This window comes from Buteo buteo, chromosome 6, assembly GCF_964188355.1.
Source record: "Buteo buteo chromosome 6, bButBut1.hap1.1, whole genome shotgun sequence".
In the NCBI taxonomy this organism is placed as follows: Eukaryota; Metazoa; Chordata; class Aves; order Accipitriformes; family Accipitridae; genus Buteo; species Buteo buteo.
Genome location: NC_134176.1, coordinates 7,051,630 through 7,070,801, shown reverse-complemented (window position 1 = coordinate 7,070,801; position 19,172 = coordinate 7,051,630). Strand labels below are relative to the sequence as shown.

General features: G+C 40.4%; 1 protein-coding gene across 3 annotated transcripts; it reads right to left on the bottom strand.

Annotated features, from left to right (window-relative positions):
- Positions 1-2,132: 2,132 nt before the first annotated feature.
- PCNX4 (pecanex 4) lies at positions 2,133-18,421 on the bottom strand. 3 transcript variants are annotated; one of them, XM_075029600.1, is made up of 12 exons: positions 18,277-18,421; positions 15,449-15,501; positions 14,035-14,761; positions 12,218-12,397; positions 11,612-12,126; positions 10,675-10,775; positions 10,404-10,526; positions 9,776-10,139; positions 6,902-7,005; positions 5,392-6,428; positions 4,648-4,834; positions 2,133-4,284 (listed from the first exon to the last, which is right to left on the bottom strand). In XM_075029600.1, exons 3-12 carry the CDS (start codon positions 14,721-14,723, stop codon positions 4,033-4,035), a joined length of 3,552 nt encoding a protein of 1,183 aa, XP_074885701.1. In that variant the 5' UTR covers positions 14,724-14,761; positions 15,449-15,501; positions 18,277-18,421; the 3' UTR covers positions 2,133-4,032. The 3 variants fall into 3 exon arrangements, with proteins under 3 accessions (XP_074885701.1, XP_074885703.1, XP_074885702.1); XM_075029602.1 differs by lacking the exon at positions 18,277-18,421 and adding an exon at positions 17,462-17,953; XM_075029601.1 differs by lacking the exon at positions 18,277-18,421 and having other exon boundaries at positions 15,449-17,953.
- Between the last annotated feature and the right edge of the window lie 751 nt (positions 18,422-19,172).

Here is a 19,172-nt window from a genome sequence, read left to right as displayed (position 1 = left end):
AGTCTGAGGATCAGGCAGTGTATAGAGAAGCAGCGGAGAAGGGCAAGAGTGATGGTATAATTGTAACCCCTGTCGCAGGTGGTACTCAGCCTTGCTCTGAACCTGGCACATGTTAAATTTATAGAGCATCAGGGAGCAAGGAGCAGGGGAAGGTCCGGTAGCAGAACAGCCTCTAGCTGCAAGACTGGGCACAGTATTAATGAGAAATCCTTTTCACAGCAGATTGCTTACAGCCAAGACACCAGTGCTAGTGTCAGAGCTGAATTAGGGCAGACATCGCATTATAGGTAATTTAAGCATGAAATAGAAGCCGAGGTCGCAGCTCGGTCAGAAACAGGCTCTTCCATACAAAGCAGAGGCCAATCTCAACAGTACAGGTGGTGTACTGGACAGCAACAGCTGTGAGGAACTGAGGGCTGTACTTTTTAATTACCATCCCATTGCCACCCAATTCAGCTGTTAGCTAGAAGTACCTCTGTAGTGGTAACTCACCTGTACTTACAAGCTTGGTGACCTTCCTGCTGCCAAAGTCCTCAGACATGTTTGGATGTACTTCAGGCCACACACTATCCAGGTAAGAAAAATTCTTATATAATCTTACATCATAAAAGAGTAACAACCCATTTATAAATTATTGAAACTTCCCAGCCATGGCTTATTTGCGAAGAGTGACGTTTTTAACATGGCATTTAACAAAGATGGAAACTACTGTCTAGGGAAAAAAAAAAAAAAGACTAGTCAAATGACAAGTGTCTCCTCTCATGCTGTCCTGGAAAAAAGGAAGGTTCATTTCACTTGCTAACGCATCAGTTCCCATACTGTGGTTTGTGAAACGTGCTAAAGAGGCAGCAATAAGTCTGCATGACAAAATGCAGCAACTCGTAATACAACACATGTGCAGATGATGTTCACAGGATGCTTTAGCTTCCATCCTCTAATCCACAGAAGATTTGGCAGTATTGTACACAGCAGAAGGCTTGCTCTCAATTTACACACAGGTTTCTCTGCTTTTTCTCTACCAAAAAGTGTAAACCTTTGCTCAAAGAGGAGTTCACTGCTCTTGCTTGAGCTAAGGACAATTGCTGCTAGACGTGTAAATGTGGACCCACTTTCATGGGAGCATGAGAAGGAACAGCATGGAAGGAGTCACAGTAGAAATGACAAGGACCAGGTGGTGATGAAATTGCCTCTTGCAGAGAGGAAGCTGATGTTCAAGAAAAATGGCAAAAGCAGAAGCTTTCCAAAAAGGACAAAGCATTTGCCATTTGAGAACATCACTTCCTTAATGCCTCATTCCATTAAACTGATTCCTGTATGGTACATGAATGGGACAGAGGCAGCCTCCAGGACTTAATATTTGGTAAATGCTCAAAAAAAGGGGGTGGAAATCCTCTAGTAAGGATTTAAAACTCTTTAAAACTGATCTCGTTAAATAAAGGTTCTCCAAAGACACAATGAAGGTGTCTTATGCTTACCTTTGTGTGATGAACATAGCAATCTGTAAAGCAAGTGGGTGTTGGTAAGAATTAAGTAAAGTGGATGCACATACCTGGTTAGAAAACAGCAGTTCTCAGTGGTCACATGGGAAAATGGTGGGGTGGCCTGTCGTAAGCTCAGTCCTAGATACTCAAGTCTGGTACTAGTACTCCATCAGTAATCCAAATAGCAGCGTGTATTCTATGCTTATGAGAGCTGCAGAGAAGACCAGGCTGGAAGGTGCTCTAAATTCCTGATAAATCAGAGAAATGCTCCAAACCAAACAGGGCACAGTTCAAAAGCACGCAAACAAAACAACACACTTAACAGGGGCACTCGGCTGCACAAATTTGTGATACAGAACAAGAGGCTGTAACTCATGTTTCTGCCAAAAAAAGAATCTAAAGAGGGTTACAGAAAATCGTAACATGAATCGGGGTCATACCATTGCAAAACGCACTGGAACACACGAACTCCACATTCCTGTGCACAAACAGGAATTCTGCACATCACTAATTCTGTTCCTCCATCTGGTACCAATCAGGATCTCTGCTGGAACACCAGGGCCAGTTACCAGCAACCCTTTTCAAGGCAGCTGGGTACCAGATGGAGAGAACCAGAGGAAAGCAAGAGAAAAGGATCACAGCTCTCTTCCATTTTTTCTCAACTAGTTTATTCAGTTTACAGAAGACAAAGAATGAGGGCAGAAATTACAGCCATCTTCAAATAAAAGACTGCTGCTGCAAAAAAAGGTAATTAAATTTTCTGTAGACAGAAGACAAGTAGTAAAGGCTTACAATGAGGCAGGAAGGTTTAATTAGATTTAGGAAAAACCCCAACTTTCCAACTGCTGCAAGAACAGCAAAGACCTGGAGCGAACTACTTGACGAGTTCATGATACTCCTGGTATTGAAAGTTTTAAAGCAGATTAAACATTTGCCAGGAGTGGTTCCTTTTGAGAGGGAGCTGAAATAGGTGCTCTCTAAAAGCCCTTCCAGATCTGTTCCCGTGATTCTGTACTTCCAGATGCAGTTCATGGCCAAGCAAGGTGATTTTAGGTTATCAGCAATTTGTTATTTATGCTCCTGCACACCAAACAACCCCCTTCTAAAAGGTGCTTCCATTAATGTTCTGTGTGAATTTCATCCTGCGTGTTAGAATGTTATACCACGGAGTTTGACAGGTGTTTCCTTACCACTTCCAAATTCCACTACAAGGTTTGCATATTTCTTTAAAATCATTATGGTCACAGATCAAAAGAAACAGTTAATAGCCAAGTACACAGTACGCAGTCCTGTGACAAATTTTACCTAATGCAAAAAGGTCTTAGAGGAGTAAAAGCTGTAAACATGCTCCAAGTTATACAGCACTGGGTGTTCTAAACCAGTACTAATTCAGTTACGGAGCAGATCTCATTTAAATTGATTCTGCAGGTTAAAGACAGACAATTACCTACACCCTGCTCGGCATATGCCAGCAGTAACTACACTGTAACTACTACTCTACAGAGAAAACACCTTTATGTGCTCATGACTGGTGGTAACGAACAAGATGAACAAGCCACTGGAGAGATGACCCAGACCTGTTTTCAAGGAGACCGGTAATATTACAAACCAATTGCCAAATTTTGTTCTACCCTGTGGTAAGGTTAAAAAAAATAAAGTACTTCTGGCACAGACAGCTGGATTTCTGACCCCCTCCCCATCAAGCTCTCACTGTATTTGTGGAAGACTGGTTAGTGATGTGGACATAGGTTGCAAACAACAATATATATAGATATATAAAAAAATACATGGATAGTGGAAGGAGGAGACAAAATTAATCCATTTGGACTCAAATTCCTTCTCTCCCCTAATTACATGTTTACTTCTTTCATCAGGAGGTCACACAGGTTATTAATGTGTCAGAATGCATACTGTTTTATATAAATTCTCTTTGCCCCCAAAACAAGTATTTTGGTAAAAATCATCCCTTACAACTTACTTTGTTAAAGCATAGCCGATAACTTACTACAACTAAGGAAGATCAGCGAAAGTCATATATTATAACAAATGCTAAAACTGAACTCAGTCCAATACAAAATGCCAGAATAAAAAAAATTCATATAAATAGTCATATGTACACTTTGGTTACCAACTCTGCGGTTGACGTTACTACAGTGAGCTGTAACCTGACTGTCAGTGCAAGTCACCTGTCCAAGAAAAGAAAAATAAAAAAAAAAATCAGAATGCACCAAAACCAGTTAATGATCAGAATTCTGCTGCTCTTCTCTAAACTGGAGAAGAGAATTTCAGCATCTCTGGCTCATCAGCCACACAGGCAATGGTGTCCCACATGTTCCAGCAGCAAGAAAACAGTTCAAAACTTCCTGCCTGCTGAAGGTTCTGGCTAGCACCATTTCTGTGCAAATCACGTACGCTGGCTTGGCACTGCCATCCAGCGCCATTTTGAGAGTAAAATCTTATTTGTAGTGTATAAATGTAGCATGAACATTTGATTCCAAACATACAGATGGAAAGTACAAAAAACCCCCCAAAAAGCAGTGCTACCGACATTCTAGAACAAAGGCAGATGCAGAAGTTCAGATGAATAAACAGGGTAGCCAAGAGGTGGGTCCGCAGCTTGCACAGTAAGGTTTCGCAGAAGAACAGGGTGTGCCTGGATGCTGTAGCGTTCTTCATCATCATTTGTAGCATACAGCAGCTCCCAGGACAGATTTGCCCACTGACCTCGGACAGCTTCGTCATTAAGTTTTCCCACTTGTACTAACAATTCCTGAAGAGTGAGGACTCGCCCAGTGTAAATTCCCTTTAAGAACAAACAGATCAAAATGTTCAGTACATTCTCCAAGAAGATACACAAGCATTTGGTTACAAAGCGCTAAATGGGGCTACATAGTATGACTATCATCCCTTTAAAAATGGCAAAGTGTATAAACTAGTCTCCTCAGTTCAATTCTTCCTTCTAGGAAGATAATTAGGAAATATTGCTGTATCTGAAGAACAATGCAGTGTGATTTTCAACAACAGTGATGTCAGCTCTTCTCTAGCATAAATGTAAACTTTGTTTGCACAGCCTTCATGTTTTGGAACACAGTTAAAAGGAAAAAAAAAAGGCACTGGAAAAGAAAACCAAACTTTGACCTTGCTTACTAGTAATTTTTCTTCTTACCATATTTGGGTCATGCCCCAGGGAAAAAAGGTATGGCTTTTCCTGAAGAACTGCTTGCTGCCACTCAAGATCTGATACCAGTCCAATGTACCAATCATTTTCATATTCTTCCAGGTAGTTAACCAGCTCTTTGAAGTTCTCAACTGGACCCAGGCTTGCTTTGTCAACCATAAGTTTAAAAGTGTATCTGAAAGGTACAAAAAGCAGTACAGTAACTAGTGCAGTGAAAGACAGAGGAAGAAAGCGTCTTCAGGCTACAGAAGGCAGGAAGGCACCATGAAATGTTACCAAGAACTAGCAACTTTGTAAGTTACTGCTTGTCAGCTGAGTCACTAGAAGTTAGAACAGGTATGCTTTTAGCTCACCCAGATGCAAAACACATTAGCTTAAACATCCTTCATTCACCTCAAACACTGTTCGTGCTGCCTGCTAATGGAAAGTGCCAAACATCTAACTCCATCACAATTCTCTTAGATTATGGGGACAATGAAAATGGGTTGGTTTTTCCCTACTTAACACAGCAGATTGCCAGTGCTGGAGGCAGCTGCTGTGGAGAAGGGAAGAAGGAAGGAATCTTTGTATCACTGCCTGGGGTTACAGGCAATATTTATGTAGGAAGAAGCTACAAATATATTTAACTGGTAAGGTTTTAACATGAACTACTCTTAGTGAAGTGATACTTACTTTCAAAGCACAGGACTCTCTATATAATTTTTATACTCTGAGAGAATGTTTTTCTTTTACCTGAATGCTTTTAATGCAAGTTGGAATAGCTCCGGTTTGCTAGTTAGCCAGTCCAAACCAACAGACCATGGAATACCACCAGTGTATGCTCTAAACACATGGCTCGGGGCAGGCACGGTGTTATCCAGTCCAAACAGACCAAAACAACACGACAATACTCCATGGATGTACAAGTCTTTCAAAGCTTTATCTTTCATCAGATCTTCAAGTAAGTTGGAAGGCTTTTCTTTCAGATGAAAAAAGTCCAGTTGACTCAAAATGAAGTGGTACCATTCTTCTGGAAACCTCTGCCTCATTTCATTGACTTTGGAAGAAGGCACTGGGGCTGTTCTCCATTCTTCAGGGATGCTCAATAGCTCTGAGTAAGAGCAACTAAATTCAACCCGAGGTAAAACTTCTTGCTGTTTCCCTTTGTCTACTGCAGGAAGCCCAAGCACAACAGCCCTGTATAATTTATCTTCTGGTGATATTTCTTGTGGGACTTCTTGGCTCTGTGTTTCTACAGATCCTGGAATAGACAGATGTACTTTTGGTGTAATTCCCAACTGCCCAGGTTCCTTTCTGTCTTTCATTCTGCCACTGGGTTCAAGATCAAAAATGTCACTATCATCAGTCCAGTCCTCAATTGTATCAACACTAAAGCTATCTTCTTCCCTCAGAGGCCTGGATCTTTCTACTGCACTGCTATGCTGATTTTCTGGAAATGATCTTTTTTTGTTCATGTCGGCATTGCCTGGGCTTTCCCAAGTTTTTGATTTTTTATAACAATACTGGAGAAGCATCCATACAAGCACTTTAATGAAATCATCTTTCAGATGCTTTAAATTCTCATGAGAGTCAATTATTCCAGATAACACGTTTCTGGCATCAGAATACAGCCGTACAGGTAGAACAGTACAAGGAGTCAAAATGTGTCCAAAATGGTGATTAGGAGAGAGAATCTTTGTGTGCTCCTGATGTTCGAAGGCCATTTCAAAAATTTCGTCAACTCTGTGAGCTTCAGCAGCATGACAGGATGTTTCCTGCAATTCTAGCCCCTAAAGCATAAATGAAAACAATTTGGGTTTAGTCTTCCCCAGCACATATCCTTAAATGCTAGCAAGCTGTTTTCTTGCAACAAAATTTTTCTGAACAAATAAAGATATGTTCCATTGTCAAGAATTCCACAACTGAACCTACAAATCTAACTGGAGATAATAGTAATAGCAAAGCACACACTACAAAATTAGACACAGATCAATGTCTTAAACAAAACAAACAAACAGAAAAAATCTTTACCTCATACAGATCTTATTAGCCAGCTTATTAAAGATGTTGTGTCACAAGCTAGATGATAAAAAAATTTCACACCTGCTACATGTCAGTTGCAAGACTAGTTAATATAGTAATAACACTCATCTTAAAAAATTGACTGTAATATCAGGTAAATTAGTTACATTGCCAAAATGTTACACAGCAAAATGTTTGCATGAGTTCAAAACATTAATGTCAGTCCTCAGCATGCAGTTACCTTAATGTTAACACCACAGTAAGTGAAGCCTTTTTCTAGCACCAATATCCACATCAGTCTGTCCTGAAAACGGCACAAGTAATGTGATCCAGGTAGAGAGAGACCTAGACATGAAAAAAAAAAACAAAACAAAACCGATGGTATTACTGTAGTATTATATTGTTAAAAACATTTTCTACAAGCCAACTGAGGAATTCAAAGGCAAACATAAAATATTTCTGCATTGGCATCAAAATCAGTTAGAACTGGCTAACTAGTACCCTAGAATTTTAAAGAAACTATCTGCAAATCTAGATATTGAAATTGTAGTGCTATCTTTGAAAAAGCTGTGGAAAACTGGGAAAACCTCACAAAACTGCAGGACTACAATTTTCATACTGGACCATGGTTAAGCAACCCCACCCTCAATTCCCTTTGTAGTGACAACTTTCATTATTAAAGATCATCTTTGGCTGCATTTCCAACTGCACAGTTCCCACTGATGTCACCTGGAGATCTAAAATTCTTATGACTGCCGAATACATTAAAGAATCATCATGTAGCACATGAGTATCTTAATGGCCCTGTTTGCTGTGGAGTACAAAGTTTATTTGTTATGGGAGAAATAAAAATGTAACTCAACAGGATTTTTTACCTATGCTACCAGTTCCTAAATTGACTTGTCTGTATTCCAGAATGGTTAGAAAATATCCCTCTAGGATGTGAAATCCAGAGCGTAAATGATTCTGCTCCAGTTTCAGCTTACCAATGACATAATCACACCCATTTTACAGATACATAAATAGAGGCAGAGCAAGAGCACCTGCTCATGTTTAAAGATTTGTGAATCAGCATCATATGCATTAAACATTAACAGTAGATACAGTGGAAATCATCTGTAGTCTTCCTGAAATACCTCTGCGTGTCTGTGAGGGGGGAATAAATCTGATCCCACCGTATTAAGTTTGACATCACCAAAAATAAAGCCACACAAAATAAACTGGAATTTGAAAATCAAGTTGCGAACAACTTCAGATCACACATCAAAGTAATTAGTGCTCAAAAATCACACAATCTGGCTCTCACTGTAAAAATTAGATGACACGTTCTCCCCCCTAAAAAAAGGTACTTTTTCTCTTTTCTATCTATTTCAATAAAAAGTGCAATGCCAAACTTCCTAGCAACTGGTGGTTATACTATATTTCTTTGAAGTTATAGCCTACTGTCAACTTCTCCAATACAATGGTGCTGTTCTTTAGCATGACTTTGGCTGCCAGTTTATGACCTGCTTCTGCTGTCACTCACATCCAAGTGACTACTCACTTGCACAGAGAATTTTAGTTTTAGAATGTTGTAAGATGAAATCAGTGAAACCAACCATTAAGCTGTAGTTAAAATTTAAGTAACCTTTTCTATCCCACTGAGCTAATGAAGTGCATTTTCTTGCTAACATTTTGCAAAGATTTTAATTTTTTTCTTGCTAGCTGTTAAAGCTACTAAAACTCCTTTACACAGAAAAAAGTATGGTTTTAAATTAAAATAGAGACACACAAAGTGGTACCTCTTCATTTTGAAGTCATCTGAGAACATCACATTTTTTCTTGCTTGAAGACATTCATTCACAGATTTTCCCATTAAAGAAGAGACTTTTCTCCCCCTCAAGATTAGTGTTTTAAATTATTTAATCTGAGGCATACATGCCACCACAGTCATGATGGCAACGGGGAAACATTTTTATATCTATACATATTATACATGAGATAGATACAACAGATATATATCAGATAGATATATTTACAGTATATAATAGATATATTTATATTATGTATGTTTATTATATATATATATAAAAAACATACATAGGCTGAATGCAGTAGACAAACTGAATTGTCTCTCCTTTAGGGGAAAAAAAGCTTCCTAGCTTTATTTTTTTAATACCTCTCTCTACACCAGTACTAAAAGTGCAGCAAATGTTTCCTAGTAAAGCACTTGCATATAGTTTTCAGAAAAGTGTGATTAAGGTTAACTTCCACTGTCTTTAAATATTAGTCTATTTTTTCTAGTCATAAGCTATTTTCTAACAGGCTTATGTAAATATTTGCCTCTTGTCTAAGGGCAACAGTCTTGATTATTTAGGTTACACAAAGACTGCTTCTCAAGAAAACAAGCTTGCAATTTTAACAGTTATTCTGTCTCCAGCTGGGAAAAAGACTTGGCATTTCTTCACCTCTGTTTATATAATTCTGTGAAATACCCATCATGATGTCTTTCACAGGTTTTAAGACCACAAGCCCTGTTACAAACCTACCCTGACTACCTGCACAAGACATGCCGTTAAGTCTTATCAGCTGGTTCTGTTCTCAACTGTTTACTGCTAGTTAGGCTATATCAAGTATTTTACAAACATCCAGTCCATATTCACCATATCTAATTAACATAGCCAAATTAGCAAACTCACCTTCTGGATCCTGAGTAATGGGATTGATGCAGAGAAAGACACCTACATATACAACCACAAAGAGCAGTTTGACACACCTCCTTCTCCCCACTGACTGTCAAGAGAACTCCTCAATTTATTGCTTCCAGTTAGGTGGGCTGAATACATACCGTCCTTTTTTGTTCAGTATAAAAAGATTAGGATTAATACTGTTTCATCACCATTTAGTTTCTCCTTATTTTAAAGATAACAAACCAGAATTATTTTACAAGAACATAAGAAGTAGAGATGTAAGAGAAGGATAAAAGTAATCACTTTTCCCTTAATTGAACAAACTCTGAATATCAGATTTAACCTACGTCATGAAAGATGGTTTAGATCAGATGCTATGATTCTCCTGTTCTCCAGCAAAATCATGTTTCCTAAACCACTTAGCTACATTCCTTCACCGTACCTACCTAGGCTACCAGCTGCTAGTGCAGACTGCAGAGCAAGAGCCAGACTTGGAACCATCTGCTGGTAGTACACGGTATCGGAGCAAACACATGCTGTAGCGCCCGCAGGTCCTGGCCAGCTTCGGACAGGCCGGGGAAACCCAATCAAAAATACCGGTAGCGTGAAGAGCGGCAGCAAGGGAGAAGAAAGGAGTGCAGAGATGGCGATGAAGGTCAGCAGGATTGGGAAGAAAACTACATTGAGTGTGATTAAGGTCGCGGTAGATTTACGACGTTGTTTTTTCTCTGTCCATGATGTCAAAAGAATAGCTATGGCAAACTGCAACTTTGAGACAAACTGAAGCACTCGATCACGTAGGATACCAACCTGCAAGATACATACAACAAGCACGTTTATTTGTATCCTGTATCATATCATATTCAGCACTGCCAAAGCTGCCTTATCTACAAGGATTTTAAGAAAATGAAGTGTGATTATCACTGACTGGTATTAGAATGTTTATCTTAGTACACAGTTTTTTAGCTTCTATTTGCTAGGTTCTTGGACTCTGTAATTCTCTAATAGGGGAGGGCAAGGAAACAAAGACTTTAAGTGACAACTATCTGCTTAAATTTACATTATGACAATTACCAGCAAGAGTCTGATCCCTGTATCAAGGCTCCTGTTCCACCAGAGGTCTGGATTAAACACCAACATTTGTGCTATTGACACAACCACTATGTCCAGTAGGGCGTTTTCTGTATTCTGCCAGACCTAAAATAGAGATATGTTAGACATACATTTAAAAATTTATTTATCCATCTCTGCTTTCATGACCTGGAATATTTCTTCCAAGTCACCTTGATACTTAAATCATGTAGAAGAGAGTTTCTTAGGCTAACATATTTAAAATTCAAATTACCATCCTAAATATTCTTGTGAATCCAATGCAAACAGACACAGAAGGAAGATTTTGTAGTGAACGGTCTAGTGACAGGAATGCTATCATAGCAAACGGAGACACTGTAATTAAAATAAAAGAAACATTGATTTCCTTTCAAAAACATAATTAAAGTCTACAGAGGTAAGCAGTCTTATTGCAGAATGGAAATTTTGGAGTAAAAGGAGAACTCTTCCCTTCATTATTACAAACTCCTCTTTGTATTACACTTTCAGGATATCAACCAGTGTATTTGCAGTAATGGCCCAAGATGGCAAACATTTATGTCGATGCTTAGTTGTTATTTGCTATTACTTTTTTGTTGTTTGTTTGTTTCCCCAAGAGAATGGGAATACTCAAATAAGAAAAAATAAACATGGGAATAGCACTCATCAATCCACTTCCCCAAACTGATGCTTCTTTACAAAATTAAATAATTTAGATCAAAGTTTGTTCCCCCAAAGTAGATACATTTGTCCCTAACCTACCAGAAAGGAGACTGTTCCCTTCACTAGCAAGTTGTAAGAACCAAATATCTAGTCACCTTGAAGACTCTCAACTCACTTTTGTTTCCGAGTACCTTTTAAAAAAATCTACAAGAGCCATTTTTTCCAAAAGTGAGTACTGATGTTATAACTAAAATCCTTTAAAAGGCCTGGCTTTCTGAGCTGGACTTTTAAAAAGCTCAACTTTTTAGGTTTACCCCTAAAAAAAATAAATAAAATCACTAATCACTTTCAAATATTCTGAACCAGTAATTTTGACCTCAATGCACAATTTAGCAAAACATAACAAATATTTCCAGCTACTTGTTTTTTCTTGGTTCATTCATGGAATCTTGCACATACAGTAATTCTAGTGTTCTTTCAATCTTCCTACAAGCATCATCTAACAAACAACAGACAGTGCGTATTCCTACCTAGTGTTAGTAAAATCCTCCTGACAACACCAACTTTCATTAGCCTTCTTTGCTTCTCCATGAACACAGTCACAGTCCTGACATCCTTTGGATAAAAGGGGTTTCGGAAGACTCCAAACAAGTACACTCTCTGAATCTCTCTAAGAATCCACATAATTATAAGTAATATGATCAGAATGTAACTCGCTATAGCCTGTGGGCTGGCCTTGGAAAATGATGAAAAGCCTGCAAATTGATGCAGCAGGCTAGCTTCTATGAGAGCAAATGTCAACACAGTCAAATAAAAAATAAATTCCCTCCACCCAAAGTGTATTCTAAGACCTCTGTGCATATTTTTTGATTTGCTGGAGGCTAAATGGCTGATCATGGTGTGTTTGAAGGCAAAACCAATCTCGCTTAGGTTAAGACTCAGTATGAACCCAAATCCAGTCATGAAGAGGATCACACCGAGAGTGCTGGGAATGAAATACGATGCTATTGCTGTTCCAGCAGAAATGAGAAACATTACTAATAACCTGTGAAGGAGAAAATAAAAAAGATTTGCTTGAAAAGAAAAAGGTTATAAACAATATTGATACATTTTACAATTATATAAACAACATTTACTTTGTGTTACTTGACATAGGTGAACCTCCTAGTCCAAACTCCAACAGTTGTTCCATTCCCCATAGAAAAAGTGCGTCAAGCGGGGGCAGAATTCCCATTGCCCATAAGAATGGCAGAAAAAGAAATATGATGTGCAAAATCTGGTTTGTCTGTTCTAGAATGGGTGTGTTGACAGCAAACCTGGATAAAAGAAGAAATGTATTTGAGTTCTGTGAAGGAAAAAATAACTGATGTGTGGGAAGACTTTTTGTTTAACTACTACAGCAATTCCAGAAGTATAAACATTACATATTCAATCTACAAAGCCTCAACTAGTATCTTTTAAAAGGAAAAATAAGGACATACATTTATGCTTGGGGCAGTAACACACTAATTAGAACATCAGAACACAGGCTAATTTTTCATTCAAAAGATTTGAAGCCTTCAAATTACACAGATGAGTCAGGTGATATAAGTATGCTAATTGTTTTGATACTGTTGTGATAATACACTCAAGAAATACTTGTGCAAAAAGAAAGGCCCACAGGCTCTAAGACCTCAACCATTTAACAAAAAAATGCTAAGTATTTTTTCAGAATTAGAAAAGTGAAACTTTATGCAAGTCCAAGACCCAAGATGTAAGCCTTAACACTGAAAGAATGCCTGTACACCAAGAGATAAACTCTCTTTCGGAATATAAAATGTTATTTTCTACATAAAAGTATTAAAAGCTTCCTGTAAAAAATACAAAGATCAATATTAGAAATCTGCATAAATTCTAAGTCATACATAGTTCACCAGTTAGCTAATTAAGTTAAAGGTGGACTGCTAAGATATTTGGTTTCTCTTTACTTCTTAATAAGTAAGCCTCAAAGGAATTTTGTCAAGAATTTAAAGAATGTCTGAATTTTCTCCTCAGGAAATTACATAGAAGAATTTGGTGTCCAATACCACATGTATAATTCTCATATCATAACTGAAGAGGCAATTAGGGTAAATCATTAAAAAAGACATCTCCAAGTGCAAAACTAGTAAAATCAAACATGCTTTTTTTTTAATGCATTTGAAGTAGCCCAACCATAAACCACATACATGTGACAAAGTGATATTTATATCACCCAACAGGGAGAAAGAATGCATAGAGTAAATCTAAACCCATCTTGCTTTAAGAGATTCTACAAATACTTTAGCTAAGACATTGTCTGAAAAGTGGAAATATAAAAGTCTTCTACTTGTAGACTGGTATAGTTCTTTTGTATTACAAAAGCATTTAAAAATCCAAGTTCAAAATCCATGTAATAAAGATATAGTAATGTTCAAATTTGCTTATCCATTCATTAAAACCAAATTTGTAGTCCTTTTTTGCCTGTAGTTTAAAACCCGCTGCAATCACTTTGCAGACATTAAATTGGAAAATAGTCCAGGATGAAATCTGGATAGAAATCCAGCACTCCTGGAGTTTGCAGTATTTACATCTATGATTCCAGGTCAGGAACATGTGTTTTCAAAACACATCCTTTAAAAGGATGTTGATGCAAATGTTCTTGTACAAAAATACTGAAACTGACATGGTAGAAGATAATTTTAGCTGTCCCTTACTTAGAAACTGCTCTAACTGCTCTTCCTAATTTATGTGGAATGCTATAAAAATTTAAGAACAACCTTTTATGCACAGGGTAGAGCCTCAGTTTTTACCATTCTAGCTTCTTTCTTTAGAGTTCCTACCATTGATTAAAATATCAAAATTAAGTTTCCTCAGAAGAATAATTTCACCTTTCTCATCAAAAATACAGAGAATAACCATTGCTTTAATTAGCTAAATGCTGTATTAGGTTTACCTGTGTGCCAGATCCACTGCAATAAAGACAAAAATATAGAAAGGTCTCATCAGAGCAGTGATTTCGTAAGTATCCAGTGCTTGGAAAGTAGCTGTTTCGGTAGCTGTATTTATGATTAATGAATACTCTCCTATACATATAGTCACCCATCCAAATACAAAGATCATAACAGTTCCTCCAATGTTGCTATATAGCAAGGTTATTCTGTTTGGCAGCAAATACCAAGTTCCCAACCCACACAATACCCCTGCCAGAAGGGAATGAAACACAGTGTTGATTATATACTTCTTGCCAGGAATAATAAATTTTACTGTCTCTGAACCTACACAGCTGGAAAATTCAAACTCATCTTCATCTGTTAGGGTACTCTGAATTTGCATTCTTTCTACTGTCACTGTTTTCTGCTTTGCATATAGATTTGTCATCTGAAGAATAAGTGCAGTAACAAACATCAGTCCTCCTGAAAGTGCTGCGGTATAGTAGTCTTTCATAAAGCCTAACTGGTACAAAAGTGTTCCTACTCCTCCCAAAACCCATGGCATCAAGAAAAGAATAATCTGATTCACATATATGTAAGGAGGGGCACAATAGCCTAATTTAAACCGGGGACCTCCCAGCAGAGTCTGTGGAAAGCGCTTCAAGAAGAACTCCTGTTTGTAATCATTCAGCAGAGGTACATCTGGACCCATTCTTATTACTCAGGAATGCTGGATGAATATCATTTTTCCTGCAAGAGAACAGAAAGAAAAAGAAGGAAACAATCTGGAACTCAGAACTTAACCAGAGAATTCTTTTGTGCTGTTTTCATTTACCAAGTTATAGCAGAATTCTGACATGTTAGTATTAGTAGACATCATCCTAAAGCACTCACAGAATGTGCTAGAATACAACTACTAAGCAAACACCTAAAATGGAAAAAGCTATCTATTTTAAAATGTAAACATATTCTTTAATCTGAAACTTAGGCAACAAATAAAATGTATAGTCTGTTCTTGGGAGATAATAAAACCAACTCATCTCCACACCAGAACACCTTCCTAAAACTGATTTTTTTTTTCCATCCAATCTGATTCCAATCACATCTTGCCACAGGCCTCTAATTCCAATTAACCCTGTTATGGATCTCCATATACAAACAGAATAGTCAGTGATTTCAGTGAATAGCCACATAAGCGCAAGGATACAGTCACACTGAGGTCCCTGTAAAAATCAAAGCCTTATGAAATAAACTAACTATAAAAAAATATTAGTAGAAGCACTAAAAATTGTTTCCCACATCAGCATTTTTACTGTCCTCCCTACACAGCCTAGTTGCAGAACAAGAGCTCACTGTACTAAGCACTACACAAAACATAAAATAAACAGTTCACTTTCTGCTTCCTAAAACATAAAATAAGAAAAATAAACACAATACTTGTGAGTTGTAGCAGAATCGGTATATATTCTTCTATATGTCAATGGAGAAAGCTGAAAAAAGGAAAAAAAGATGCCTGTAACATTTACAATGAATCATCAGATAGAAATCAGGTATGAATACTCATTTAGAGAGGATCAGGCAATGTAGAAATAATGAATGTAAGATGGTAACTATGATATTCAAGTACAATTTTATGCTACTAGTCACGAAAGCAAGAATCGATGAATGACAGGCAGGAATATTCAAGCTAAGAAACGGTGAAAAAACAGCACAAAAATGTGGTGCTAAAGCACTTCATTAATAATAATTCTTTAAAAAGAGATGTTGGTGTGCATTAGGAGATGTGCAAGGACTGAAATTCTGACTTTTTTTCTACTGGACCTATATAATCTGATGAATACCCATTAGCCATCATTGCTGATACATTAAAAATGAAACACTCGGCTGCCATAGAGTTTACAAACTACTGTGATCCCTTCTTTCTACAAACCAAATGCTTTTAGTAGCTTCCAAGAACTATTTACTCCTTACATTTAAACAGATATCAATCAGTTAACTGTAGGCAGATACTGGTCATCAGGGGACTAAGTTAGAAACAGTGCAAATGAGAGATATTAAAGGCCATTCATACACATTATCACAACTAGAAATTTGCGTTCAGGGTCCACTAAGTCAATATACTCCACAGTGAAAAGCAAGACCCCACAGGCTCTGTAACTACTCTCCATGTAGGCTGTGGATTTTTTTTTTTTTAAGTAGAAATTCCAGTTTGGAATATTGAACACGGAATATTGAAAGCATAGAGGGGTGTTGGTCATACTATTTCAAGCCATTGAAAGTTTCTTAAGGGAAGGAGAAGGCAGCAGTCTGTCTTAATGGGAAAGACACATGTTGACTATGGAGAGGGGAATTCATCCCAGTCAGCTCAGGAATTTGAAAATGTAACAGGGACACACCCAACTAAAAACAAATTTCAAATGTAACAAAAAAAAAAATAAATCACAATTCATCTTGTTTAGAAAAGAAACACTGTTTAGAAGGCTACATAGGCATGAAACCAAGTCCCTGTGAAAGTTACATGCAGTAGATTTATATGCACATAAATGATACAAGCTGAGTTTTAAAAGAAATGCAGAACCAAAAGGTGCATAGTTTTCCTTGAAAAACAGTTTTCAGGCAACATGTTTTTCTGCTCTAAGAAGGGCTATTTTTGTTTCAAGTTCTGGTCTGCATTTGTGTTTGTCAGTTTATATTGCTAACAAAATGTTAACAAAACATTCCTCTTACAGTTTCTGTGTAAACAATAGACATCTTTGTGTGAGACACAAAAATCTACACACATAAACAATATAGTTCTACTTGGCTACACTCCAAAGTGAGCCATAAAAAGATGTGAACTTATTTATAAATGAAAATCCCAAGACTGAAGCTCACAAACTATGGAAACGATACCCTCGACTATCCATCCGGCTTCCAAATAGTCAGGTAGCACATTAGGACTTCAAAGAGGCACTCATGCGTGTCTCGTTATTTCTGTGCAAAGCCCTAGCAACAAGACTCCACACATTAGTGAGTGTTTACAGGACCTGGCTTCAATATACATTCCTAACATACAGGCCTGGCCTGACTTTGACAACTTGCCTGGTTACCCAAACAATCCGCACCACAACAATTTGTCATCACCAGCAGGGATCCATGCGACTTTGATATTATCGTAACAAGGATAGTAAAAGAACTTTAACACCATAAGGTCATTTAACAAGTTCCCTCCTGCAATATCCTCTCTATGGCCTTATTACAAAAGGAAAGAAAGCAAATATTTCTTGAATTCAGGCAGAAATTCACAGGAGGGCAGGAATTTTTGCCTAAATGAACATCATCCTTCACATCCACTGAATGGTGGATCAGCTCAGCGTGGTTTGGTTTTATTTCAAGCAGATTACAGGAGAACACGTGTACAGCTCTCAGCCACCTAAGCCACTGAAGCACATAAGCCTTAAAAATACTTACCTCTGAGGTCTTCCAGGTCTTTTCATGTGACACTAAGTAACAGTTACAAATCCCCTACTAGCACAGGAGGGAGGAATGCCAGCGTGGGAGGCTCAGGGGGAGCCGGGGCAACCCCTGTCCAGGCAAATCCACCTGTGTGCCCAGACACCTGCACCTCTACTCCACAGTTAAAGATCCGGCTGTGCTGCAGGCCGGCTTCCAACCCAGGAGCCAGAGGGAGCAGACTGGGGGCCTCTCCTCGACAGCATCGATGCCGTCCCCCAGCGAGACCGGGGACGCAGCTTTTTAGGCCAACACGCTCCATCCAGTCATGGGAAGAGCATCCCGGGACTACCTTTGGGAAGGGCCAGACCCCCTCCTTCCAGAGACACCTCTGCACCTGGCCAGACGGGCTCCCACAGAGCCGCCACACTTCCTCCCCAGCCCCCTCTCCCTCAAATCTTCCGCAGGAACGGAAATTAAAATAACCAAACGACCAAAAATAAAGCCTCTGCTGTTTTCGACTCCGGAGGGGAAGGGAAGCCACGCAGCCACCGGACCCGCCGAGGGACGGCCGGTGGGCAAACCCCGGGGCGGGCAACGCCGGTCAGGCAGAGCCAGACGGGACGGGCGGCCTCCCCCGACCGACCCCCGGGCTGTGCCCGCACCGCCGCCTCCCCGCTTCGGGGAAGCCCTGGCGCCTCTGCCTGCTCCGGTGAAGGGCCCCGCGGCGCCCGGGGAAAGCGGGCAGGTGGGTGCCTGCACCCCTGCGGCGAACGGCCGGGGCCGGAGAAAGGCAGCCGCGGTAAAAGAGCCTCTGCGAGGCGGGCACCTACCTCTGGCCCGGACTCAGAGCAGGTCAGGGGCTTTGCGGGGCGGGGGGGAGAGGGGGAACGGGGGCTGAGCCTGCGGAGGGAGGAGGAGGAGGAGGAGGAGGGAGGATGGCGGGGCGCTCCCCCCTCCCGCCCCAAGGCTTGTCCTGAAGGAGGGAGCGCGAACGGCGCAGGCCGCGGCCGGGCGCTCCTCCCCGCCGGCGGTGCTGCTGTTGTTGCCGTTGCTGCTGCCGCTGCTGCTGCTGAGGACGGCGGGGAGGAGGAAGGTGGAGGAGGAAGGTGGAGGCGGCGGCTAACGGCGGCGGTGAGGCCCGGCCTCGCCGCGGCGGCCCCCTCCCCTTCCCGCCCCCTCTTCCCTCCCCTCGGCCACCGCCGCCATTTTGCCCGCCTGAGGCAGCCGGTGGCGGCGAGGCGCCGCGGGGGTCCGCGCTGCCTGCGGGAAATGGCCCCGGCCCGTCGGGTGGCGGCGGGGGGGGGGGGCTTCTCCCGGGCGTCTTCTTGGCGGGGTCGGCACAAGAGCTGCGAGGGACGGCGAAGGCGAGGGGCTGATCGCCTTCCCGCTCCCCGGTGGCGGGGCTTGCCCCCGCGGCGGGCTGGTGCCCCGAGCCCGACGGCTACCTGCCGCCCCGCCCGCGCTTCCCTCAGCGGTACGGCGTTTCTCAGCTCTGCTTTCCACACAGAACCGTCGTCCTTCTGTTGTAAAATTAGGCTTGAGGCATCTCTCTAGCTGCGGCCTGCCAGCAGCTTCCCGAAGCGAAGAGGAAGGTGAAGAAGATCCCTCCGTCCGCAGAGGAGCTGTGGCGAGGCAGGCAGGGGCTGGTCCCTCTCTAGCTGATGAATCTGTCACCCGGGCGGCTTCGGTTTCCTCAAGTTTCTTTCCATCCCTCTCAGAGCTGGCA